The sequence below is a fragment of the Pseudorasbora parva genome, chromosome 10, assembly GCF_024679245.1.
Source record: "Pseudorasbora parva isolate DD20220531a chromosome 10, ASM2467924v1, whole genome shotgun sequence".
Taxonomy (NCBI): domain Eukaryota; kingdom Metazoa; phylum Chordata; class Actinopteri; order Cypriniformes; family Gobionidae; genus Pseudorasbora; species Pseudorasbora parva.
Window position 1 is genome coordinate 21034126 of NC_090181.1, and position 27408 is coordinate 21061533.

Sequence of the window (27408 nt, forward strand, 5' to 3'; positions counted from 1 at the left end):
CTGCTTAGTATAACCACAGAGTTGGGTGAGAGAGAGAAACACACACAAATATCCTTCTTCTATTGATTTTCTTTAGGTGGTTTAAGACATGGCTGCCCATCACTGCTTAGGGTGTGTCTAGAAGTACCTAAAGCCCCTCGTATTCTTGGAAAATGGCAGCAAAATCATTTTCGCTTTGGATTAAACATCCACAGTAAAAGTTTAGGGTAAAGAATCTGTAAATATTAATATGAATACACTCTGATACATATATTGCACGCAGAGGGTGGTTCTTGCATATTTAAAATAATATTATGTATTAGTCCATGTGCTTCGATGCAGTGGATCTTGCTGTATATTTGTGTATTACAGTGCGGATTATGTATCAAGGCATGCCAAAAGCACACACACAAAAAAGACTGGCAATCTTATCAACCTTCTGAGAAACACTTATGTAATCTTAAGAAGAGAAAACCCTTTAAGAAAAAAACCCAACTAAAAACCAAACCATCCTGAATGTCTTAGAAAACACCTACTCTGGTCAAAAGCAACTTACAGTACTAATCAAACGGTCCAATTTATCTCTGTCTTCACCATTTTACCATAAAAGGTACTTTATTATTATTTTTTTATATATCACTGCTTGCGAAGCCAAAAAAAAAAAAAAGTAAATAAAAGTAAATCTTTTCCAAAAATTAAGAACCCACTCAAGTCTCTGCAATAGCATTTCTGTGCCAAAGTCGAGGCAATTTTTTTTATTCCTGCAGCATTGGAGCAGACTGAACAGCTTAATAAAGGCATTTTAACTGTAAACATCTTTATAGTGTATAAATAATTAAAAAGCATTATAACTATTTTGTAATGGGGGGTAAAAAGGCAAGTTTATGCTTTGAGCATGCCATAATCCATAATCAAGAAAAATAACCTTGTTAATACCGGAGGCATGAGCCTAATTAAAATGAAAAACTGCTGATCACGACTGAAGCCAAGGTGAAAAAGGAAGCACTGACAAGTGTATGTGCCCCCTCCTGCCAAAACACTGCATCTGTACGTCAAAGCGACTCTTTAGCACTGATACAAGACGGTAAGAAGAATGATGAAAAATTTGAAAATGTGTAGCTTGGACTGATTTTCTTCATGTTTATGTGGTGAATATTGACAAGAATATGAAATGAGGAATGAAGTAATAAACAAACAAATCTTATCACAGCAGAGTGACAGGTTTTTCTGTGGAAACTGAAGGGGAGACATGGGTCACGTCACATACTGACTTCTCTCGGTCAAGCTCTGGGTTGTTGCTTAGACAATAATATGTGTTTTCGCAGGTAAACCTCAGGAGGTCGGTGATGTAAATGTCAGATTCAACCACTAAATGAGTGGGCGTCCAGAGGGCATGCAACATGGGAAAAAATCCAGATACTGGGGGCCTTAAAAAAAAGCTCTGCAGGCTGTCTATGGCACTACTCATGTCTTCTCTTTGACGTTTGAGTAACAGTAAAAAAAGAGCTCTCTAATGCATTCCATTGCTTGTTTTCTCAGATTTTGCTCTCTCTTTCAGTCTGAATTTCTGTCAGTCACCATTTTCAATGCTTTGGGAGCTCAACTGGATTAAAATGGTTATGTATGGATGATGTAATTATGAGTGGTAAAGGTTTCTCAATGGTTATGGAATGATGATTTAGTCGGAACCAAAAGAGCGGTTTTGTGCAACAGAAGCGCTGATTGAGACACACTTTTTGTTGCATAGTTAGACACAACAGCTTAGCTGCTTTGTTTAGCTTAAAAGGTTGTCTAGCCACTAACAACACCATCTAGTGCAAGCCGCATGTATGATCATGCGTTCAGGGAGGTAGCCTTATCACTGTCTGTGGCTGCAGCTGACGCCTAGTGGATCTTTGGCTTTGCAAGTCTTGTGGAGATACCGAATGGTACCAAAGCATTGTGTTCTGGGTCAGGCTCTCTCCTGACCACTGATAGCCGGCCGCGAGTTACAACATGGTTTCCTGCACTATAGCATGGTAAACCTCTGGACGGAGGAGGAAGAAGCTGATGGGCCTTGTGGTTCATTGAAGGTCGTGGTTTTTGATTTGACCCACTACCTAGCCCCACAGGCAGAACAGGGAGAGTTACCCGTTTGTGTAGACGTGGAGGCTGCAGGACACGTGGGCTGAAGGACAGGGTGTGAGGTGTTCGCAGAAGTTTGTTTTGATGGCTTTCTAGGGTCGGTCTCGCAATCTGTTCTCTAGCCCCCTGCGAGTCACTCTCATTGTTGTCTTGTATGCGAAGGTGGGTGCTAAGCAACCAACTCAGCTCCTCTGGGTCAGGAAGAGGTTTCGACTCCACATGAGGGTCTCCAGCAGGAGGAAGAATTGGATCCATGCAGGGGACTGGAGGACAAGACATAGGAGCCTGTTCCCCTTCGGTGCAGTCATCACTGTGGCCCCCGGTGGGGACTGTTCTTGCTAGTTTTCCCTGGATGAGGGGTTCGTTGGGGATGTGACTGATGGGCTGAAGTATTTGAGGCTGTGGATGACAAAGTAGAACAGTATTTAATACAGTAAACCAGAACAGGGCTCTACGATCAGTGGATATGATCACATAATTAGTGTTTGGGACTGAAATCTGTGGTGTTTGTGACTGAAAACCGGTTCATAGAACAATTAAATTCATAGAACAGCTTACAGGAGCAGTTACAGCAAAAGAGTATGAAGAGATAACTTGTGGTAGCTATCAATAACCAAGTGATTAAAGTTCAAAGATTTTGAATTCTATAACATTGGGAAGTGCTCACAAATTTGAGGGTAAAAAACTCCAATTTAAGTTCATCCATGAAGTCTTAAATAACCGACAGCTGCATCACATTTTATTTTTAACTGACAGCAACTGCTGTAAACTAGTTATATTCACACAGCAAAACTAAATCAAATGAACTCTTGGTTGAGTCTACCAAATGTAAGTGTTTAAAGAGCATAGGGAGACTGACTCTACATCACTCACAGTGCTTTACAGGAGTGAGCAGTCGCTGAGAGCTCTTGTAGCGATTAGTTTTCTTTGCAGAATAATGGGCTTCAACTAAAGCCCATATCTGAAAAATCAATGGGATTTTTATTTCCAGAACTCGACTATTGCACAATTACCATTCAGTAAATAATGTTATTCTGTGGGGTGTGGCAGACTCCTCATTAATGAACTTTGCCTGGTGTGAACAAAATTGTATTTAGCCATCTAAAACAACACTGCTAACCATTTTCTGTTGCTTTGTGAATATCGACAGGTTGTGATAAGACGCGAGCGGTCAGTCGAGCTGTCGGTAGACTACTTGCATTTGGTAGACTCTCAATCAAGAGTTAATTTGATTTAGTTTTGCTGTGTGAATGTAACTAGTTGCTGTCAGTTAAAAATAAAATGTGATGCAGCTGTCGGTTATTTAAGATTCTAATTAACAACTTCAGTTGGAATTTTTTTTCCCTCAAATTTGTGAGCACTTCCCGATGTTATAGAATTCAAAATGTTTGAACTTTAATCACTTGGTTATTCACAGCTACCACAATAGTTATCTCTTCATACTCTATTGCAGTAACTGCTCCTGGAAGCTGTTATATGAATTGAATTGAATTGTCTTCTCTTCCGTGTTTTTTTTAAAACCTCAAATAAAGATTGATTCGTGATTCATATCGCCAGTGTCATGCGATTTCAGCAGTTTGCCAGTCTGACATGCAATTCGAATCTTGAATAATGACCGGAAGAGAAGAATGCTGAATGACGGAATGACGTAAGAGAAGAATGCTGAATAAATTCATATTTTTTGTTATTTTTGGACCAAAATGTATTGTCAAGATTTCAAAAGAGTCTAACTAACCAACTGATGTCACATTTGGACAACTTTGATCCTTCTGGACGTGGACAGCAAGTTGGCATACACTTACATCTTGTATGTACACTTACATACAAGGCCTCGGACTAAATCTAAAATATCTTAAACTGTGTTCCGAGGATGAACAGAGGTCTTACAGGTGTGGAACGACATTAGGGTGAGTCATTAATGAAAGAAATTTCATTTTTGGGTGAACTAACCCTTTAAGGAAACACAATAAGAATGCAGTGCAGGAACATGGGAGTAAAAGAGCGTGTGCGAGGGTTTTTGTATGTGTGCAGGAGAGTAAATTCAGACAGTAAAGACAGTCACATCCTCTATGTGACGTCACAATCTCTGGGGTAGAGAGACGTCCGCGGACACCTGCAGATAACATCCATAATGCATTAATCTCTGCCGCCTCTTAGTAAGAACAGACAAGACTGTAACCTTATAACCCCTGTGGAGACATAATGCTCTGCTCACACTGATAGCGTTGAGTTAGTCACTCAAAATGCAGATAATTTCTGACATTTTTTTCTATTACCCTTTTTTTTATTATATGGACAAAGATCATGTGAGCTACACAGTATTCACTCCTTTAGTTATTGCATCACATCTCTGCTCAATTGCATAAATGGGGAACTTAACTTTGCCCACTTGTTGGACACAGCCACATTGGCCAGCCACCAGAAATCAGTAGCTCTCATTAAAAATGACTTCCGGAAACTTTGGTCAATGCCAGTGTGAAAGGGGCTTAAAAAGGGAAGCAGTTACAGGAAGTGCTCCATAGGTGAGAGAAAAAACTACAAAAGTTGACACGACTAATAACTATTTTTTTCATGCCTTCAAAAAGGAACTTAATGATTAAAATATTAGGATATTAATTAGCTTATACCAATAATTGATTCGTCTCAGTCAAAGTTACACATCTAATTAATTTTAATGTCTTGCTTTAATGTTGAAACCCCCCATTCAAGAGGATGACTCTCCCATTAAATGATGTTATTGTTAAGATTAATGATTTATAATATTATTGAACAGTGGTATATTGTTATATTATCATGTTGTCATAATGCTGGGCCCGCAATGCCACTTTTACAGTCATTTTACTATATTCAAGGTATATTCTTAAGCATAATGCAAAATGAGTACCTAAAGTCCCCTTAATTGGTAAACTTACTGTAATGAATAGAGTCACAGCCTTATTCCTTTTATTAAAAAGCAGCAACAGCATTATGATAAATGACACCAATGTTCAATAAACGATTTGCACACAATAAACAATTCTTCTGCCAAGTCTTATAGTTTGTTATCCTGACTCTAGGCAGTTTTGGGGTTGCCTAGCAACACAGAAACTTTAATGCGAATTCATCACAGGTGTGTATTTATCAGGGTTGAACAAGGCTCATCTAATTACAAATTAAAGTTGAACATTTTCATCATAATACAATATTTACATCATAAAAGCAAAGGAATTCAAACATGCAGCACCACACAAGCAAGAGCAACAAGACAGTAAAATGAAAAACAAAGATGTCGAACAGATTCTATGCTGCTTTGCCATTATGGACTGATTAAAATCTTTGTGAAACCTAAACTTTTTCAAGGGGTTTCATAACAACTCTACAGATGAGGATGTGCCACAATTGCAACAATGGCTTTTAGAATGCTTGCAAGACCATAACGTAACATTAATCCTAATAAATTATTTAACTTAGTCAATTTATAATTATTGTTAAATTGAATGAAATTGAATGAAAATGTATTTTTCTGAGGCAATTTTTTATTCAATGTTTTATTGAAAATCTGAACTTTTTCCATTACAGAACTAAAAAGAAAATCCTTATTGTTATGCCATTAATATATTTTTTTTTTACAGAATGCTTGCAAGACTATCATAAACGAGCAATGCTCTGCACTTTATGCCACTGTTTTCAAAAAAAAAAAAAAAAAAAAAAAATTATATATATATATATATATATATATATATATATATATATATATATATATATATATATGAATTCATAGCTTTCATGCAGATCCATTATAGTTGCATAATTTCCAGCTATTGTTGCAATAGCAGCTGGAAATTACGGTTATTATGGCAATGATAGCTTTTTCTTGTAAGGAAAACTTTCTTGATTGAAATGAAACATGGGAATATATTTTTATGAACAAAATAATCATTTGTGGTAGAGCCCAAGAAAATCTGAACATTTGGCCTAGAAGGAAAAAACATCCTTATTATTGAGCCCCAAAAAGAACATAGATTTCAAAGAAGAGCAGGGAGAATCAACTGAAAGTTTCACAATCTCCATAGCATGATTGCTAGATATTACAACAGAAACAGTTGTAATGAAGTCGGGCTCTAATTCATTCTAAGTCGTTCATCTTAAGATTTGGCTGATGAAATGTGGCCATTTTGATAATAAAGAAGGTTTTTAATATCCTGAGTTTGTAGAAGTGGAAGTTATAATGTGAATCCCGAAGGAGTTATCGGATAATTTTATTTTAATTGTCCTAAAACAATTACAAAAAAAATGTTTAACAATAAAAAAGGGACAATTACACAAAATCCCTGCTTGTGTATGTTTGAGATGTTTAAACCCTGGTCCACCTGTGCAGACTGTCTGTTTGGATAAAGTCTCTGGGAACGGACTGAGAGAAGCGGTGAGTCTCCCAGAACACACCAGTAAACACTGTAGCTCTATTATAGCAAAGACAGATCTGACAACCACAGCAATCACAGCCCATGGAGGAAGAGATGAGCAGGAGCATTAGGGTTTCAGACAGGTGGTTTGGGGTTTGGGGGGTTTCTCATGCCAAGTCTCATGTATGTCTGAAAAAATTGGATCCATGCTTTAAAAATGAAACTCAAAAAAGCATGCATTGGTCATTCACATCACTTGACCATGCAAAGGGTGAAGCTTTTAGTAGAGGTTACTGTACCACGCTGTGTCGCGGAAGTAATGTACAAGATGCTCCACCCCTGTCCCGGTGTATTATGGGATAGGCAGAGGGGGAGAAATAACACAGAGCACAAGTTCATCCAATCAGGAAACAGGAAGAGGAAAGAGAAAGGGAAAAGACAGGAATAGTACATGAAGAGAAAAAGATAGGACAGAAAGCAGTGGAGTAAAACCAAAGAGAAGAAGGGAAGAGTAGAGGAAGGTCTGTTGAGGAAGAGACTGAACACAATCGAACGTCTGCTAAATAACTACAGCCAAGTTTACAGTGAACGCATTTACATGCACACCTGTAAGCTGATAACTCAAAAATATCAGCTGCTTATTGGAGTGACCAGTTTTAATGCAAACCAGTAAACTGACAACGCAAGTGAACCGTGTTTACATGACTTTATTAAAGCTACACTATTTTCCATCTAGCGGTGAAAAGGTATATGACCATCCAGTTTCTGTTCCTCTCAATTCCGATTTCATTTTAACTCCTACAGTGGCTGATTTAGTCCAAGATTAACATGGCAATCCTCCTCTTCACATTCGACACGGTGCCATCAAATGTTAAAACGCGAAAGACGAAGCTTGATTTTACGGGTATGTCCCTCTTTGGCTAATATACTTTCAAGATGGAGGGGCAACATGGTGACCGGCATTCGAACCCCTCACCCATATGTATTTTCAATGGCATATTATAAACTTACAAGACTACTTTATTATTTGAAAGAAGTAAATATACATCAATGAGCACATATATTTTTGAAAGAACTAAGTGTAGATTTAATAAACTGTGTTATTTCCTTGAAGTGATGTTAAAAATAATAATGACCATATCTGACTGTGAGTATTCCAAATGTTACGTCAGTTGTGATGTTAAATAAAACGTGCACCGTGTCAGCGGGAGATTTACGGCTCATATTATTCTCTCATGCAGTTACAGATGCAGTATTTTGACTGAACCTCGACTACTTCTGCTGCATGAGATAAGCACACATCTTTACAATTTTCTGGGTCTTAAAAAAAGTGTGCATTATAATATATGTCCTTATTTCAGGCAAAACGCTAGCTCGCTCTCTCTGGATGCATTTAAATCTGCTCGAAGTTTGCATTTTTGTCACATATCACACATGCGCACTTCAATAAGCCGACAGAAAGCAGGTTTATGCGTTTACATGCCGCACGAAATCAGGGTAAGAGGCAAAAATCTACCTGTCCCAACCAGTTTATGCTTATGCCGTTTATGACCTTATTCTGATAAAAGAAAATGGGTTACCGCATTTACATGACCATGTTCATTGTCGGCTTATTAGGCATAATCAGCTTAAGAACGTGCACGTAAACACACTCGTTGTAAAGCACACATTCTCGCAAACTATCACAGCTCTATTCTCGCAAAATTAAGACTGGTGAGCTTATTTATTTTTAATAATACGACTGAATGTTTCAATGACATGGGCATACAACGAAAGGTGTGAAAAACCATACCAAGGAAAATACAACTGAATAATTCACTGTCTGTGTTCCCGGTTACAATGTCTATAATTTACTGCAAACAATTACTGCCATAATGTCTTCCATTTGGATATTTAGGTTTAGTTTGTATTTGGTTATTTCTTGTTTCCTGTTGCCATTTTGTATTCCCCTTGTAGTTTTGCTGTTGATTAGCCTATTATCAGTTCCCAAGTGTTTCTTGTTTTTCTCATTAGCCCTTATGTTTAAATACCCTGTGCAATCTCTTGTGTTTTGTCAGTTGTTGTAAATGTAATTTATTCCTTTCCAGAATCATTACTCCAGTCTTCAGTCTCACGATCCTTCAGAAATCTGTCTAATATGCTGATTTGCAGCTCAAGAAACATTATTATCAATGTTGAAAGCTGTTGCTGCTTAATAATTGTATATATTATAATCTTTTTTATAACATTGTAAATGTAGTTTCTGTCACTTTCAAACTATTAAATGCATCATCCTTGCTCAATAAAGGTCTTATTTTATTAACATTTTTTTAAAATCATACTAACCCCAAAAAACAAGAACTCAGACATAAATTGTCAGAACTAATTTATCTGGATAATATCAGATAAGTTTGATAGAAAGCTATGTAATTGATTACAATCAACCAATCAGCTGTCAGATGTTAAATTTAACTGCACAATTAGATAATACCAATTTACAGGGCCGGCGCTCCGCACACGCACATCACGCACTGCGCGTAGGGCACCAAGTGCTTGGGGGGGCACCAAAAAATCTGGGTCGTGAAAAAATCATCACAATAGGCTAGCCTACTACTATAAATAACACATAAAATATTTCTAAAAGCATGTTAATATACAAATGCAATACAAAAGTAATATAGGCTGTTATGAAGGACTGTCATGTGTACATAATAATGTACTATGATTGTTTAAAATCATAGTTTACCGCGAACTGAAAGTATTAGTAGCATAGATCCTTATCTATCGCAATCGTGCATAGACAATTCTAATGGAGAACGAGTATTCCTCTGAACTATTATTATAAGACATGTTTACATATATTTACCATGAGTGCTATATTCTTTGTTGTACATTCGCGAGCTAAATGTGTATGCCGTAAATGCACCGTTGTGTTGTTTACATAAAGGCAGCCGGAATGGCGCTAATGACGTTACGGCCGGGAGTTCGAGCCCCGCTCAGAACAGGATTCTTACATGATGATAAAATAAGCCTACATAACAATTTATAGGCTAGTAAGTGCGGATTTCATTTCTTGTGTAACAGTTTAGTACTTTGTACTGTTATTTGCCCATTGTTATCATAATTACACATCATTTATGTGTACTGCTATTGGCATCCTTTTGTATATTGTTATTTACCAATTTGTATGTATATTTTCAGAACCACAAACTTGCCCCGACTTATGGTGGAGAATAAATGTTACAGAAGAAACATCAGAGTCCTTATTGCATTCTAACTGGATGTGCCATAGTGATTGCAACCAATTACAACCAGACAATTTAAGTACTTCAAAACATAGGCCTAGACCAAATTAGTCGAGAAAAAGGTGAATCTCTGTGCCAGACTCCCTCTGGTTTTCAGTAGAATCCCTGAATATTTTGTCTTGTGGTTATCAATGGGGACGTGGCTCAGAAACTGTCATATGATGACCTGATAGCTGATTTTGCAGCTAGGAAATGTAGACGTGTGCCTCTGTAGGGCCTCTGACAACTGATGGTAGTGAAAATGTTTAATATAGTTCTATAGAATAGCAGAATGGACTCTTTATAGAGATGTAGTCCCTCTGTTGAGTAATTTGTACTGTGCAGTTATGCATGGTTATTAGCAGTTTAAAACGTGCACTTTAAAATTCATACTTTATAAAATTCATAGACTTATTCTATTTACACAAAACTTTTTTTTTGCACTTTTAACTTTCTGTGTTTACATTGTTCAGTTTCAATTATTCATTTGCAGCAGTTATTTTGGAAGTAAAGAGAACCTAAATAAGAAATTCTGAATGGTAGTTATTTCTTTGGTGGGTGGGTGTTTGTTTGGGGAGGGGAGTATAGGGTAGGGTGGGTTGGGTGGTGGGGTGTTGGTGGGGTGTTGGTGGGGTGTTGGTGGGGGGGGGCACCGCCAAGCATTTGTGCTTAGGGCACCCAAATGGCTAGCACCGGCCCTGCCAATTTAGGTCATCCAAATACCAAGAAAAGCAAAATATGGTCAGGTCAAAGTGTCTGCATAATTTATCTTCAGTTTTACTGCTATTTTTACTACTATAAATTCAGTTCTACTGAATTTTGGAGTATAATGCATCACAGTTTACTTTATTTTGCTATTCTCACTTACATAAATTAACTAAAGTGTCCAGCAAAAATTCTTTTAGTGGTAGTACAAAAATGATATCCGGTGTTGGAATAATTTTTGATTTGACTTCATATCTTAGATTTATTTCTGATTATTTTGAGATTGCATTTGTCACAAATTAATTTAATTTCTCACATCAGATTTATTATTTTAATAAATATATTTTAAAATTTCACCTAACAATTACCCTTTATTCCCCTCAGAGACCAAAACAGGCTTCGATGCCCATCCCAGATTAATGCACAGGGACAACTATACAAATTTTAAAGAAAAGCCATTTGCAGGTTGACTTTCCCTAAAAATGTTGATTTAGTGTTGCTTTTGCAGCTCGGTTTGTTTGGTCTGACATGTCAACTTCTAGTTCAGTCAATGAGACAAGTTTGAGGCAGGGCTATCTTTGTTCATCATTGACTGTATTGAGAAAATGTAATTTTGCCAAATGAAAATGTAACAATTAATGAATTTAACAGCAAAATTCTAAAATCTGTCCACAAAAATACCTAAAGACTGGGCTCAAAGCATGGCCATCTACAGAAAAGCAAAGGCAGTAACAGGCAGTGTGGTCCAACCAGTGCAGTGACCCAACTAGACCTGACAGAGTAACTTCAAAACAGTCCAGCGGGAAACTGATCTCTTTGTCTAACCTCTTAAACCGTTTTCACTTTCTTCTCCCTCACACCATTTCTCCTCCACTCTCTCCTCAAACTGATATCCAACTTACACATCAAATCTCTGACTCACTCCCTGATGTAACTATATATATATATATATATATATATATATATATATATATATATATATATATATATATATATATATATATATATATATATATATATATATATATATATATATGTGTGTGTACACATACCAAAAGATATGATATATACACCAAAAGAGAGAGCAAATGAAAGAGCAGGGAAGGAAAAAGGAGAGACAAAGAGTACGGGGTGGAAAGAAAGCTGAACATATTGCCAAAGGAGCGGGTTCAGAGGTCAGGGGTTAATGACTCACTTTGTCGCCGTTGAGGCATGCTGGCACGAGGTGCAGCCTGGTACTGGCACTGCCAGGGAGAGAGAAGAGGAGTGGGAACAGCCTGCAACAAACACAGAAAACCGTGACGCACACACAAAACCCGCACAGCTGCGGAGAGAGACAAACCCCAGTGAATCTAGACAAACACACAGTTTAGGAAGAAAAACTCTTGCAAGCACGTCACACAAAGAAACGATGCACATTTTCTCTGAAAAGACTATCATCAGTCTGAACATCAGACCAAAATACCTTCCAGGAACAAACCTTGAATAATACGTGGATGCAATATTCCTAGCTAACACGTTGATCTCACAGATAACATTTTCTTTTTCTGTGTAAACAGCACATGCACTGGGGAAATTTCTGAGATAAGGAAATTTTATACAGGTTATATGTACGTTTGTTGTCACACACATTTTCGTAAATATACAAACCTTATCTTGAAAATGTACTAGATACCACTTGATTTAGTTAAAGGCAAACAAAACAAAACACAACCTTATGCCCAGAAATTGAGCATGGTTCCTTTTATATTGCAATCTGTTATATTAATCTAAGACTGTCTTTACATTATGGACAGAAAACTAGACTTGTTTACCTTTATTACTAAGAAAGTATGTTAACGTGCACAGTTATAATCGGTTTTTAAGTCGAGCTACAGTGTTTATCTGTCTGTCCAAGTACTGTAGACATGACAAAAAAGTGTGCAACAAGATATCATTTGCAATGCAATTAATGTGTCCACTACCGTTAAAAAGTCTGGAGTCGGTAATTCAGCTTTGCTATGACAGGAATCAAATGTAATTTAAAGGAAGTGTATGTAAGATTGTGGCCAAAACTGGTACTGCAATTACTAACCCCTCTCCCCCTCCCCCTGACTCGAGGTTGCCAGATCCAGCAGGAACATTAGTAGCTGTAGCTGTGATAACTAGAGCAGATCTGGCAACTCGGATGCCGAAACACTACTGACTTCGTGATTGGTCGATAGGTGGAGGGTCGAGCTTCAGACCAAAACGCAACATGTCAACATCAACATCAGTTGATGGCTGCAACGACAATTTTTAAATGACAATATCCCGGCTGGACTACTGTTGTCAGTGATATAAGTATTTGAAATTAACATTATTTCTTAATGTCTAGTGACATATCAGGGCCATTTTATGATTAATTGAAATACATGTCTTACATACAGATCCTTTAAATATAATGAAACCGAAAACTGTTATTTTAATATTTCATAATGTTACTGTTTTTATCATAATTTTGATTTGGTCATTTCAAGCATAAGAGAAGCATAAGATTCTTTCAAAAATACTAACAAATCTTACCGACCCTAAACGTTTGAACCATAGTGTACATGCTGGCAAAATTAAGCTACATTTGCATGATGTCCATGTCTGTTAAATCGACTTCAAGTTTTAGTTTGCCTGAGATTAAACAATAAGGGTTTGAGGAGTTTAGCAGAAGTTAAATAGCAACTTGAAAAATGTCTTTGAAACTTTTGGGACTTTTGGACTGACAAAACCAGTTGTAGAAACTACTGTGGTATTATTTGAATTTACAATTTATTCCATTATAACTGATTTCAAATTCAACTTGCTTTGCTGTTCCTGGTACAGGAACCAGTCCCATCAACAAGTCACTGCATGTTCATTTTAGGTAGGGTAAAAGTTAGGTCTATTATTGGGGAAAAAAGGAATGCTGTTCCAAGAACAACAAATGAAGTCCATTCAGGAACGTGTCACACTCATGTTAAGGAGAACAAATATTTAAGTGTAAGAGTCACACACAACATACCAAGTCTTCTAAAGCCAAATTACAACATAGTGCGAGGAACAGGCATTTGAATTGCTACAGCCGTCGTCACTATTCAATTTCTGATAAATATCTTTTATATTCCAGAGAAGAAAAACCGAACTGAAGTATCCTTGTGTTTTTCAAACACTAACATGGAAAATTAACATCAGTCCTATTGTTCCTGATCCTCAGTAACCAGGGCTGGACTGGGGTTAAAATTCAGCCCTGGCAAACCCAGCCCATCCGACCCATGAGTTCCCCGTAAATGTTTTTGCTAGGGGTTAGGGACTTAAATTAGAGTAAATAAATTAATCTAGGATAAGGAAAAATAATGATGGATACAATCGAATTTACTGCAAATGCAGAAAACAAACTTAATATTGCACTTTTGTCACACAGAAATGCACTTGACAGTAAAGCACTGATTTTGAGCTAGGATGCAATAAATGTACTGCTATTTACCGCTATTATTCTGTCATCATTTATTCACCATCATGAATTCCAAACCTCCATGATTTTCTCTCATCCAAGAAACACAAAAGAAGGTATTTTGAAGAATGTTAGCAACCAAGCACTTTTGGTTAGGCTACCATTTGAATATTGTTTAAACAAAAAAAGACTCAAATCATTTTATTTTAAATTACAAAGAAAACAATTCATTTAGGTTTGGAATGACATTAGGGTGAGTAAAAGATCACATTTTGGGATTGAACTACCCCTTTTAAAACAATCATATTTTTTAAGAGTTAACATTACCATTAGTATATGGTTTGTAAAATAGCTATATAAACCATATATAATAAACTATTGATTTTGTAATAAAAGTTATTGTAAACACACATGTAAAAAATACAAAAACAGCCTCTATAAAAGTGATTTATATTCCGCAATATTTAATGTAAGTAATAATAGCAAAAAAAATTATAAATACATTTTTTCCAAGACACTTTATTTCTTCACTGTTAGTAGCTGCAAGGTAAATTGTAGCTATGCTAAAGAGACAAGTTTGTAGTTGTGTGTATGGCTGTTTTCCACTTTACCTGGTCATGTATTTACATGCTAGTGGCTGTTTTCAGCTAGTTTCTGTTGGTATAAAACAAAACTTGGAGTCAAAGTGCTGTTCACTTGACAGAGCAGTAGAAACCTAGCGTAGGTTCGTCAGCGGCAGCGCACAGATATTCGCCTTTTGCAGTTTCATGAGTCATGCTCAGATTTTTAAAAACGCCTAATATGGAGGGGATGTCTCTCTCGCTTTGGCCTGTCAATTCAGAAGACAAGCCAATGGGCCGCTGTCGCTGCATGATGGGCAAGTCTGTGCCAATAAATAAATAAATAAAACCTTGTAGCCTATCGGCCCCAAAGTGCGTCGGCCCACTGGGAAAATGCCAGATTACCAGTCCAGTCCTGCCAGTAAATATTCTCTCTCTCTTTCTCTCTCTCTCTCTCTCTCTCTCTCTCTCTCTCTCTCTCTCTCTCTCTCTCTCTCTCTCTCTCTCTCTCTCTCTCTCTCTCTCTCTCCAATTTCCAATTCTTAGCCATCTCTTGTTACCTACCTCATCTCTCTCTCTCCTCCCTTTAATCTCTCCTGACTCCAGTCTTTCGCTGTGTGCCGTTAGCTTTACTGATTGTGTGCCGGTCTTCAATAAGAACACGTCCCCTGGTGAACATCCCAGGCTGGGGCTTTGAAAGCTAAACCACTGGAGTGGGTGCTGCGCGGCTTCACTTAAATAGGAGATGACAATCATTCTGCACTCTGTAGTAGATGCCCGTTTTCCCCTAGCAGCTGCAAATTGGCCAAATCGCCACCTCGGCAAACGAGCCTCAGCTCAGGGCGTCTCGTGAGACTGTCGGGCTATTTCACCATGAAAAACGAACACGAGGGAGGAAAGGATGGAAGAGAGGAAAAGAACAGAAGGAATGTGTTGTCTGATTTGTTGCCCTGACAACACATTTGCTTCCCCCTTTTGTAAACAACTAGCCACCTCTAAAAGCTTTAGGGAGAAACAGGAAATAAAAACGAGGCAGACGGCTCACCGAGGACACACACAGATACACCAGTCACACTACACTGACATTTTGGGAGAGTTTGGGGTGCCTACATGATGACAATCATGTTGACATGCATGTTGCAGAAATGACTCACAGCAGGGTGATGATGGGGCGGTCGCCACACCGTCTGAGTGGATTTATCATGATGCGTTCTTCTCTCACCTTTGGCCCCAGACTTCAGCTGATGACACTGACATCTCACCTGCTGAAGAGAGAGAGGATTAAATAATTAAATAATAATCATAGTTGTCATAATCATCATCATCACTTTATTGTAGAGTGAATGTAAAAAACAAACAGAAAACAACACACACACACACACACACATTTATACACACACACACACTACATATTTGGCCATTCAAAACAAGCTCCCACATTGCAAGTGTTGTGAGCAGCTAGCAATGGCATTGCTAATGGAAAGAAATCGATCATTACTGTTTTTTATGAGCAACAATTATACCAGAACAAAATGTACAATACTGACTATAATACTACTATTTATCAATATACTATTTATATATTTTTTTAATGACCAATAACTATGCCAAATTGTTATGTTTAAGTGTTTTTATAACCAATATCAAGAACTGATTACTAATTATCGCTAATTTTTAAAACACAATCATTATGTTATATTTATGTAAAGCAGTTTTGTAATCTTTTTTTAGAACAGATTTTCTTTAAAGGGGGGGTGAAATGCTGTTTCATGCATACTGATCTTTTTACACTGTTAAAGACTTGGAATCCCATACTAAACATAGACAAAGTTTCAAAAGTTAAGGTGGACGTTTGATGGGAGTATTTCTTTGTCAAAAATACTACTTCCGGTTAGTCATAAGTTTCGGCAAGTTTTTTGAGATCATGCGTCCCCTTTGACGTTAATGGGGGCGGAATTTCCTTGTATGGGCCTTACGGACAATTCTACCGGAAGCGCGTGAGAGAGAGCGAGGGAGAGAGCGAAAGTAACAGGCTACGCCCATCAAAGCGCTGGCTTGTAGGATGCTGGACAGGTGATGTGCACATAACAATGTCACCAAAAAAAGTGTGTTTTTGGTTGCCAGACCAAGACAGTCCTGCACAGATTCCCCCAAAACCCCGCGTTAAGGCAACAGTGGATGTAATTTGCTTTTCCGGATCAGCAACTGAGTTGCGCGAATGTTTATATCTGTTCGCTGCATTTCGGTGCCGACTGTTTCATAAACAAGGCCCAGCTCGACACCGGATTTTCCCGATCGCCTAATGCTGAATGATGGAGCAGTCCCAACGTTAGAACCGCAGGCGGTGAGTAAGACTGCTTCAAATGTCTGTGTTATTGCCAATGCTCATCAAGTAGCCCAAACATGATCACGTATAGTTAATTGATCAATGGAGCATGCGATGTGTAGTGCGTGTACATTTGTTTAGCTGGCCACTATATGTGTAACTTTATGTTTGTGTATTGTAAAAGCACTCCAAACAACAATACACAAAGAGGGGGGAAATATGTTGAACTAAATAAGCACGCTTCTTCATTCAAATGTGCTACTATTCCGTGTTGTCTACACAAACCACGCATAAACACACACACACACACACACACGTGCACAACTGCACTTCCCACATGTACACCTTCAAAGACAAAAATACGACGATATAATTCAAGTATAAATATGTAAATAACACAAGTCGCTAAGCATATTATATAGTTAGTGTATAACTTGTACCACATAGAGACGTCCTGCTCTAGTCGTTTTTGCTGCTGCTCCTGTTCAACTTCAGCCTCTGGGTCTGATTCCGGATCATAGATGTATGGCTGTATCTGATTAAAAGCCATATTTTTATTTTGAATAAAGTTTTTTTCCCGCTGTTAGGGATGACACAGCTTTACGACGCACTCGACTCAACACAATAGCAGCAGCGAGCACACGTCATTATATAGCTCCGCTCACACGACACGCCCCCACCCGCTCGGCTTTTTTCGGAAAGACTCGGAACAGCGCATCTTTCTTATATAATTACAAAAAAAATAAAGACTTTTCGGAGATATGCAGGATGCAATGCTACTCTATAGGTACTCAAGATTGACATGACACTGACTGAAATTGTGTTTTTCACCCCCCCTTTAACCATTTAAAAAACAATTCAATGGAAAAAGCACCCTCATGGCTATGATATTATGATTATTAGTAAAACTTTTATTTTTCACTAGTAACACCACCTCTCCTTAAACTGCACAATTTGAGGCATCATTTATGCCAATAGCACAAGAAGTGAAGAGTTTGTTAAATTCCCAAACCAATGTACAAGTACTATTTGAGCTTGCCTTAAGCACATACTCTTGTTCTAATGTAAAGAAATCTCATTTGCTTTCATCTTTGCTTTGCAATCAGCAAAAAGAGGTGAGTGAGTTTATTAGCGCTAATGATATAATTGCTCACCAAAGGTGACAGTAATTGGGATTAAAGGTTAAAGTGCACTTGTTGATGCGCCATTTGCTTTGGGTGTTTGGAGGGGTGAAGTTAATGAACAGTATGTGATGTGGGTTTGTTCTGAGAACATCCCATCCTGATTTCATCTTATTCATGCAGACATGGAGTTATCATGGCTTTAGTATCTTCCACCAAACACTGCAGGCTCTGATTAGCCACTCATGTATTATGTATATTCAATCAATACAAAATGGTCAAAATAAGCGCAAGTGTGAAAGTGTCAGGAATGATGATGCTCACAGATTCTTGATGCTGTTGATGAGTGAGCCGTGTGATGATTTTATCTTTATTTTTCAGCTCTTCCCTGAGATGCGCCACCTCCTTCATCAGTTCCTCCATCTGACGCACGCAAATACAAAACAAATATTAAATGCATACACAAATAATATGAAACTATATTGTCTACACATAAATAATATATGTGCATGGAATGGGAAAAGGGGGCATAGAGATGTTGATGTGAATTTGCAGGCCAAAACAGAAGACTAATACACCACATATTCCTTCTAGAATTACTAATGTCTTTTTGCAATTTACAAAGTATAATAAGTTCTGTGGTAAACATTACTTGAGATATATTAATGTTTCGCTCTAATATTAATAATAATAAAAGCTTTCCTGTAGCTCAACCAGTAGAGCGTGGCGCTAGCAACGCCAAGGTCATGGGTTCAATTCCCAGGGAAAGCAAGAATTGACAATAATGTAGAAATGTGTACCTTGAATGCAATGTAAGTCGCTTTGGATAAAAGCGTCTGCCAAATGCATAAATGTAAATGTAAATGTAATATATAAATTACAGCTCAAATGTGAATTCTGAAACTGCAGTGTGCTTTAAAAATACATGCTGCTATATGTGGATTCTTTAGGCTTTATCTAGCAACTTGCTTAACAACAACTTCAAAGTTCATATTCTAAGATATGACTATTACTTACGCAGTAGAACTAACTGCGAAAGTCTCTTCCAGAATGAGCATTTAGCATTAGAAAAACACATTAGAAACTCCTGAGGGAGCCCATGGCTTGTAAATGCTCATTTTCTTTTTCCCATTTTAGGACTGCAAGTTGAACAGCTCTATTCAGGTGGGTGTTTATGGGATGTTACAGACCTGTTTGGCTCTGCTGTCATCTTCGCTGGAATCCAAACTCTCTGGAGTAATCTCACCATCATCCATCTACATAAAATGACAATTTATTCAGCACACACATCTTTTGGTTACTCGCTTTTTCTCTTACTTTCTTTTTGTTTTTCCATCTACACACACACACTTAAAGCTACTCAGAGGCTAACAGATGTGTTTGCATATGTAAGTGCAAAATTGACTCATCCAGCTGTGTATGTGTGTGGTACCTGCAACAGACTCTTGAGTTTGAGCAGCTGTGATTTGACAGACGAACAGTCTTCCGCCACGTGCTTGAGAGTGAGCTCATCTAGCACCACTGTGTGACTGTCATGCTGAACTGTGGGATGGAGGGGCCGATGGCCTGTACGACAGGCTTCGTAATGAAACCCGGACAGCCTAAACGAAAGAGTAAGAACGTTTGGAAGATTTTTCAGAATTAATATAATTTATAGAAAGAAACACAAAAAAGTCAAATCTTTCCCCAAGTTCAAAAACACTGCAAAGAAAATCCCAAAACAGCTTTTTCCAAACTTTGACATTAACTAATATATACTGCTTACATGACCACCCATATTCAGGGGCTCTTTTAAATAACCAAAGTACCCTAGGCTACCGAGTTACAGTAGGCCCTCTATTCCGAATAAAAATGTTACTAGGCCATTAGTCAATGCATAGACATTTCAATTTGTGCTAATATATGAATACATTCGTAATGAAACTTTTCTTTCTTGTTTTTCTACCGTGTGTGTGTGTGTGTGTGTGTGTGTGTGTGTGTGTGTGTGTGTGTGTGTGTGTGTGTGTGTGTGTGTGTGTGTGTGTGTGTGTGTGTGTGTGTGTGTGTGTGTGCTTTACTCTTGATAAGACACTTTTGTTTGTTTTTTAACCAAGACCAGTTGAGAATGATTAAAGAATTTGGATGGCGAGATATCTTGTTCAGATACTGTCTGTTTCTATTAATTGTAGCCTTAGTGAAAGCGACTAAATTAATATCAAAGATGAACATAAACTGTAAAGTTTTAAGCCTGTGTTGGCCCCAGAAGTCTGTGCGATAATGCGACCCTGCTCATATTTACAAATCAACAACTGCTACTTGGTGTTCAGGAACTTGGCTCATTCAGTCATAGTGAAGACATTAGAATGGTTAGAAACCATTAATCACCAAAAGATATTATTATTCCAGTTTGTATATATCTGGCAATTAACCCTCTGAACCGGACGAACGTGCTAGCACGTTCTGATGGATTTTTCAGTAGTTAAAGCGTCAAGAATGAGATATGAGGTTTATTTGTCACAATGGCTCATGCCATCAGTCTGACCTAACAGTTTGATCCTAACAGTTTGTGTGGCACATTTCACTGTGGTTATTTATTAACTTGTGACAGTCTACACAACAACAGTAGATTTAGTCGACTAAAATCTAATGAGTTTAGTCAAATTGTAATGCATTAATTGAGCATTTAAGCATTACATAACCGATTGTTCCTTGAAGACATATCCAAACTGACATTTTGACATAAATGTGTTTTGACTGTTCAAGTGCAAAAAAAAAAGAGCTTAACTTTTTTGTTTGTTTTATAAAAACATCTATATAGTTTTTATAATGCTGTATTTATGTTTTGTTTTAGTTAGTTTCCTGCAGTCTCTGAGTTAAGCTAAAGTTTCAAATCAATTTAACTTCATTCATTTTTTTTATTTTCAGCTAACAATTATTTAATTTCAATTAATGAATATTTTTAATGGTTTTAGTTAACTATTATAACCCTGATACTTTATTGAATAATATTTGTCAAATACAGTTCTTAGTATTTCCTCCCTGACTATGAATGAATTATGACCAAAAAGTTTTATTTTGGTCTTATCTGACCACATGACTTTCTCCCATGACTCCTCTGAATCATCCAAATGGTCATTGGCAAACTTAAGACGGACCTGGACATGTGCTGGTTTAAGCAGGGGAACCTTCCGTGCCATGCATGATTTCAAACCATAACATAGTGTATTACTAACAGTAACCTTGAAAACAGTGGTCCCAGCCCTTTTCAGGTAATTGACCAGCTCCTCCCGTGTAGTTCTGATTTATCACCTTTCTTAGGATTATTGAGACCCCAGGAGGTGAGATTTTGCATGGAGCCCCAGTCTGAGGGAGATTGACAGTCATGTTTAGCTTCTTCCATTTTTTTTAATGATTGCTCCAACAGTGGAACTTTTTTTCACCAAGCTGCTTGGCAATTTCCCCATAGCCCTTTCCAGCCTTGTGGAGGTGTACAATTTTGTCTCTAGTGTCTTTGGAGAGCTCTTTGGTCTTGGCCATGTTAGTAGTTGGATTCTTACTGATTGTATGGGGTGGACAGGTGTCTTTATGCAGCTAACGACCTCAAACAGGTGCATCTAATTTAGGATAATAAATGGAGTGGAGGTGGACATTTTAAAGGCAGACTAACAGGTCTTTGAGGGTCAGAATTCTAGCTGATAAACAGGTGTTCAAATACTTATTTGCAGCTGTATCATACAAATAAATATATTGTGATTTCTGGATTTTTTTTTTAGATTATGTCTCTCACAGTGGACATGTGCCTATGACACACCTATGATGACAATTTCAGACCCCTCCATGATTTCCAAGTGGGAGAACTTGCAAAATAGCAGGGTGTTCAAATACTTATTTTCCTCACTGTATGTTACAAATGTTTTTTCTTAGGTAACATGTGAAACTGATTTGCCAACACAGTAATAAATAAAACATTTCAAAATATTTATTTAAAAAAAAAGTGAGAAAGAAATTTTTTTTGAATAATGAATAATAACTGAATAATGTTTTTGCTAGACCTTAAGTCAGAAAAAAAACATTAAAAGATTAAATATAACCCCTGTATATTAAAATGTACAGTTATATTCCCGGACAGTGAATACATTATTTATAATAACAAATAACTGATATGAACCAACCATGAGCAATTTGTTACTATATTTGTTTACCTTTGTTAATATTACTAAATACAGCTGTTCATGTTTGTTTGTTACTTCACAGTCCATTAACTAATGTAAACAAATACAACATTTGAATTTAATATTAGTAAATGTTGAAATTAACATTAAAAAATATAAATAAATGCTGTAGAAGTGGTTCATTATTAGTTAATGTTAACTAATGTAGTTTACTCATGAAACTGATTTGTAAAGTGTATATTGATTTAAAAAATAATATAAACTTTTATACTACAATAATATAACTTTTATACAAATTCTAGTATGTAACACCCACTATTCATAATACAATCAACTCGTTTTTTAGTTGAATATCATGTTTAATTAGGAAATGTTTGTTCTGAGCCATTCACCTGTTGTCGTTATGAGCATGATCAATTCCACCCCATCTCTGCTGTCTCCTCCTCCATTGAGCCGGCCGGCCCCCCCTCTCAGAGCGCTCAAAGTGGGCCATCCCATCTGCATGCACAGAGGTGTCAATTGCAGTCAATGACAAATAAACAAGCCCAACTTACTTTTAAACACTATTACATATTCAGTTAGTCTCCTAGACACACTCAGAAACAAGCACACACTTCTTGGAAAAAGAAAGTATTGTATTTCTTTAGGAGGTTGAGCAGGGTCCTTCCAAACGCAGAGCTCTTAAGAGTTTCGACACACGGCACTCACACCGCCTGAGGCGAGATATCAGGGCAAACTCACACTAAAACATTCTGAGGCATACGAAATCTCTCGGCCTCATACACAAACACTCCCTCAATCTTTCTATACTCTTCTCACACAGCACAAAGTAAGACAGCAAGCAAAACACACAGAAAACTAAACTCCAAAACAGACCTGCTACATTCCTCTTGTCCTTGCTGTCCGGTTCACTGCCAGAGCCTCAAAAACAGCCTCAAAAAAGTCCAAAACTCACTCACATGAATACAAACAACCTTAGAACTAAGAGCAGAGATGGTCTGTTTTGACTGACACATCCGAAAGAAAAAGGCTGAAGTATAGTTTGACAAAAATCCCCAAGGTTAAAAATTCCAAACCTGTTGGTGTAGAACTGAATCTGTGTAGAAAAAAAAGTTGTCAAACTCCCTACGACTTTCTCACTGGCCACACGAGCATTTGCAAATCCAAAAACTTTCCGCCCTGTTGGAACAAGGTTATGTGTATGAATTTGTGAGTTCTGGGAACTCCCTGGGAGCTCTGACCAAAACCAGACGCACACAGAGACACAGCTGCAATTCCCTGAGCCGCGAGGCCTTCTGAAGAGAAGGGAAACTGGCGATGGTGTTCTTTCAGCCGGGTCGACACAGCCCTCGGCCAGAGGGATCTGGTCACGGGAACCAGCGTCAAAACAGCAGGCCTTCCTGCCTGCCAACCAGACAGATCAACCATGGAAGGAATGAAGAAGGGAAGGAGACGGACAGACAGGGAGGGGAGAGAAAGGGGGAGGGGGCCTGAAGTCATCTATTCCCTCCTCTGGCTCTGTAACCCCCCTCACATGACTGCAGGGCATGATGCCCGAGGCTATAAATACAACACACACACATGCCACACACATACACAGCGCTTTAAAACTGACTCATTCCCGCTGATGGCACAGGTCAAAATACTGCATGTAAACATAACAAAACAAAAAACAAGTTAAAACACAAAGATGCTCAAAAGAAATAGATTTTAACATGAGACAAACAGCTGACAGAATGATGCTGTTACATGAAGGGCTGGTGCATGTCATTCTTGTACATGGAGGATGCAATTTGAATGTCATCTGTAATGTGTATGTATGAAGCCTTTTGTTTGCATTTTGTGTGGAATTTGTCTTCCTATACAAGGCTTTGGAATCTGCAGAAACCGTCTGTGACTTTACTAACACACTCTAAAATCACTCTCAGAGACTGCAGGAAACAGGAAGTGTTCTCAACAAAAGGACATTCTCTTCCAAATCTGAGAGCTTATCTGAGAGTTACTCAGAAAATTGAGATGAGTATTTTGGCAGAGGTTGTCTCCAATGGCAAGTAATTCATGATAGGCTAGTAACATAAGCACTACTGTGATATATTAGTATTTAAACTAAAGTTTTTAAACTAAAGTTTAAAGCTTACCAATGGCTGCATTTATCTGATAAAAAAAAACAACAGCAGTCAAAAAGTAATATTGTGATACATTATTACAATAACTGTTTTAAATTAGTTGGTAAGTTAAAATGTAATATATTCCTCTGATGGTCAAACTCAGAGTTATTACTCCAATCTTCAATGTCACATGATCCTTCAGAAATCATTCTAATATGCTGATATCATGCTGATAATAATGTCTTATCATTATCAAAGTTGAAAAAAGTGCTGTTTAATATATTTCTTAAAATTAAATTCATTCTTAATCTTTTGCAATTATCAATATTTTCCATTTATATTATAAATTCTGTATTTTGAATGTATTTGGCAGCTGAAATGACTAGTCAAGCAGTGACAGCAAAGTCTTTCGGTGCAACATGCTCTACTTAATCTAAAACCATTTTAGACATTTTTAACATTTTTCTAACTTTGATAATTATTATGCATTTATAACCTCAAATTAATTGAGATTACATAAAATATGTATACATTTATACAAAATGTAAGTCACAGCACAGCACCAATAAAGGAACTAAGCAAAAGGTGAAAACAAAACTTGCACATATTAAAATCGTTATTTTAACATTATTCTATTAACCTAAAGAATTGTTGAGAAAAGTAACCATAGTTAACTCCTTTATTTATCGATCAATCATCAGCATATCAAGAAAAAAACATGAACAAAGCTCCAAACAACAGCCAGCAAAAAAGTCTTACATACAAGCTTATAAAAAATGAGTACTCATCAAGATCACTATAACAATTTACATTCTACAATACAATTAAAATAAAAAAAATATACTGTATTCAACCCTTAAGAATCAAGTTGAATGAATTAAAAATGCACACAAAGCTGTAGGAAACTATTCCTTACAAAAGTCATTCACATTCAAAGCAGTGACTATCACTTGGACTTGGTTGTGATCAATAAACATAATGATTAAACCTGATCAGCTATCATTATCTATGCAAATAGAAGATGATTTAAAAGGTCAAAGATAAATCCAAGGCACTTACTACAAATTCAATTCAAAACTACTATTGTGGTTATAAAGGCAAACATTTCTTGCACTGGGGATGAAAAGAATGAGAGATGCTTCCATTTATTTAGTAATTTATTTGCCAGATCTACAAGTTTTGAGAAAACAGTGATGCAGACATGATTCTATTAAACTTTTTTTCATTTCTGTAATCACTTTGGACATGGCTAGATAGCTTTAGATAGCTGGTTATGCTGCAGTGCTCAATTACACTGTCTGTGTGTTTGTGTGTGTGTGCATGTGTGTGCGTGTGCGTTTGCGTGTGTGTGTGTTCTAACCATTGTGTAAGGCCCCATCCTCTGGCAGGTCAACATCAAGCATGAGGTCATCATCTTCCAGGTCACATGAGCCTGTATTTTCCAAGTTGTTCAGAATGTCCTGTGCATGAAAAAAAGAACAAAAGAAAGAAATAGAGATGGGAAAACTGCATTACATTTTCCAAAAAATACATTTGTGGTAATTCATTCATACCGTTTATGTAAGGACGATCACATAAAGGAAAAGGGGACACATAGTCACTGGAAGCAACATGAATAGAAAACAAAACGTTTTTCACTTAACATGAAGTGCGTATATAAAAACAGCAACTTTTAAGGCCACCTGATTATTTGAAAATGCAAAAGCATGCCAAGGTGAAAATCAATACGCCTCAACAAAACCTCAATTTGTCCTCAGACAGAAAATGAAAGAGGACGTTTCAAGCTGTGTGGCAGACGCACACTGCAAGGGGCAGTTATCAGCTATTGGGGCGCTTTTCAATGCATTTTAAAGCGATTCTGAACATTGAGTCTGGCATGGAGAGTTCAAAAGAAAATAAGCTCTTTGAAGAAATATATTCTCCACATCATTACATGTGTTAAGAATATTGCTAAGAAATACCATAAAACAAGGCCTCGTGTCTTAGCCTTGATTTGTAGGTGGAACCAATTGAAGGGATATTTCGCTAATTTAATTCATCATTCATCATCCATAATTTCCAAAAACATATGAGTTGAAATACTGCATATTACATTTGTCTATAGTCATTTAATCACTTGTGTACGTGGAGAGCGAAATTGCTTCTTGGCGATAAATTTATATAAATTGAACTTACTCTTCTGGGAGTAGGACATCTTGAAAACAATTTTGTTTTTGTTTGTTTTTTGTTTTTTTTATTACTTACTTGACATTTAACAAATGCTTAAATGTTGCATTTATTGCAGGGACAAACCAATGTGGGGCTAATTGTCTTGTTCAAAGGCACAATGCTTTTAATGAATCTCGGTAACACTTCAGTTAAATGGCTCATGCCCCACTTTGGTTTTAAACCTGTGCCCTTTGTGTTACCAGCCCAGTGACTAACCATTATGTCATCTTTAAATTAGTTCTGTCAAATCGATTAAATCACGATTAAAGCACATCTAACTTAAAAAGTTTGCTTACATGATAACATTATTCAATTTATATAAACTGGAAAATCCTGATGGCGTGTGAGATATGCAAATACAGAGGGTGACAATCAGGTAGAACATTTTATTGCATTTGGAATGCATGCAATGATTGGATGGACAATGATTTATTGTCCTGAGACTTCCACAGAAGTAATTGTTATTATATTGTTTTATAATTTAGAATTGAATTATTGATTGCTATCAGGAAGAGAAGAGAATTTCAACCAGTGTTGGTATAATTAATTACTAAGTAATCAAATTACTGTAATTTGATAAAGTTTACCTTGAAAAAGTATGTAATTTAATTACAGTTATTTCTGATATATTTGAATTAAATACTGTATAGACTATACAACAATTCTATATAAAACAATAGTGGATTTAACATCAATGTTATAATTATGTTTTTAAAGTAACCTTCTCCTTTTACACACTTAAAGTTCAGTTCAAGATTAATTAATGCAGCTGTACATGGTTTATTTTAAAGAATCAAAAGGGAAGTTTGTGTCTATCCTTGTACTGGTCGAGGTTGATATGGGATTTAAGAAGTAATTAAAAATAAGTAATTCAATACTTTTTAGAGAGAGTAATTAGTAAATAGTCTAATTATACTTTTGAAGATGTAATTACTTGCTAGTAATTAATGACTTTTTTAGAACACTGCTTTTCCAAGTACTGCCTATCCGCCCTTTAAGTCATTAGCTGTCTAAAGAGGGCTAGAGTGAAGATTTTCAT

At 37.0% G+C, this 27408-nt stretch overlaps 1 protein-coding gene and 1 non-coding gene across 6 annotated transcripts in view; one reads left to right on the forward strand and one right to left on the reverse strand.

Annotated features, from left to right (window-relative positions):
• Nucleotides 1-442: 442 nt before the first annotated feature.
• ccser2a (coiled-coil serine-rich protein 2a) overlaps nt 443-27408 on the reverse strand; it is a 63336-nt gene continuing 36370 nt past the window's right edge. The window contains exons 5-13 of one of the 5 annotated variants that reach the window (XM_067455451.1): nt 25522-25621; nt 22446-22551; nt 19335-19503; nt 19093-19158; nt 18227-18325; nt 15610-15717; nt 11649-11730; nt 6785-6824; nt 2307-2502 (exon numbers count right to left, since the gene is read on the reverse strand). In XM_067455451.1, the coding sequence (XP_067311552.1) occupies nt 2442-2502; nt 6785-6824; nt 11649-11730; nt 15610-15717; nt 18227-18325; nt 19093-19158; nt 19335-19503; nt 22446-22551; nt 25522-25621 (831 nt within the window). In that variant the 3' untranslated portion in view covers nt 2307-2441. Of the gene's footprint in view, nt 2503-6784; nt 6825-11648; nt 11731-15609; nt 15721-18226; nt 18326-19092; nt 19159-19334; nt 19504-22445; nt 22552-25521; nt 25622-27408 lie in introns of all 5 variants that reach the window. The other 4 variants (XM_067455450.1, XM_067455452.1, XM_067455449.1 and 1 more) reach the window with 4 other exon arrangements.
• On the forward strand, nt 18599-18673 carry trnaa-agc (transfer RNA alanine (anticodon AGC)). The gene has a single exon. It is a non-coding gene; the product is annotated as a tRNA-Ala (tRNA).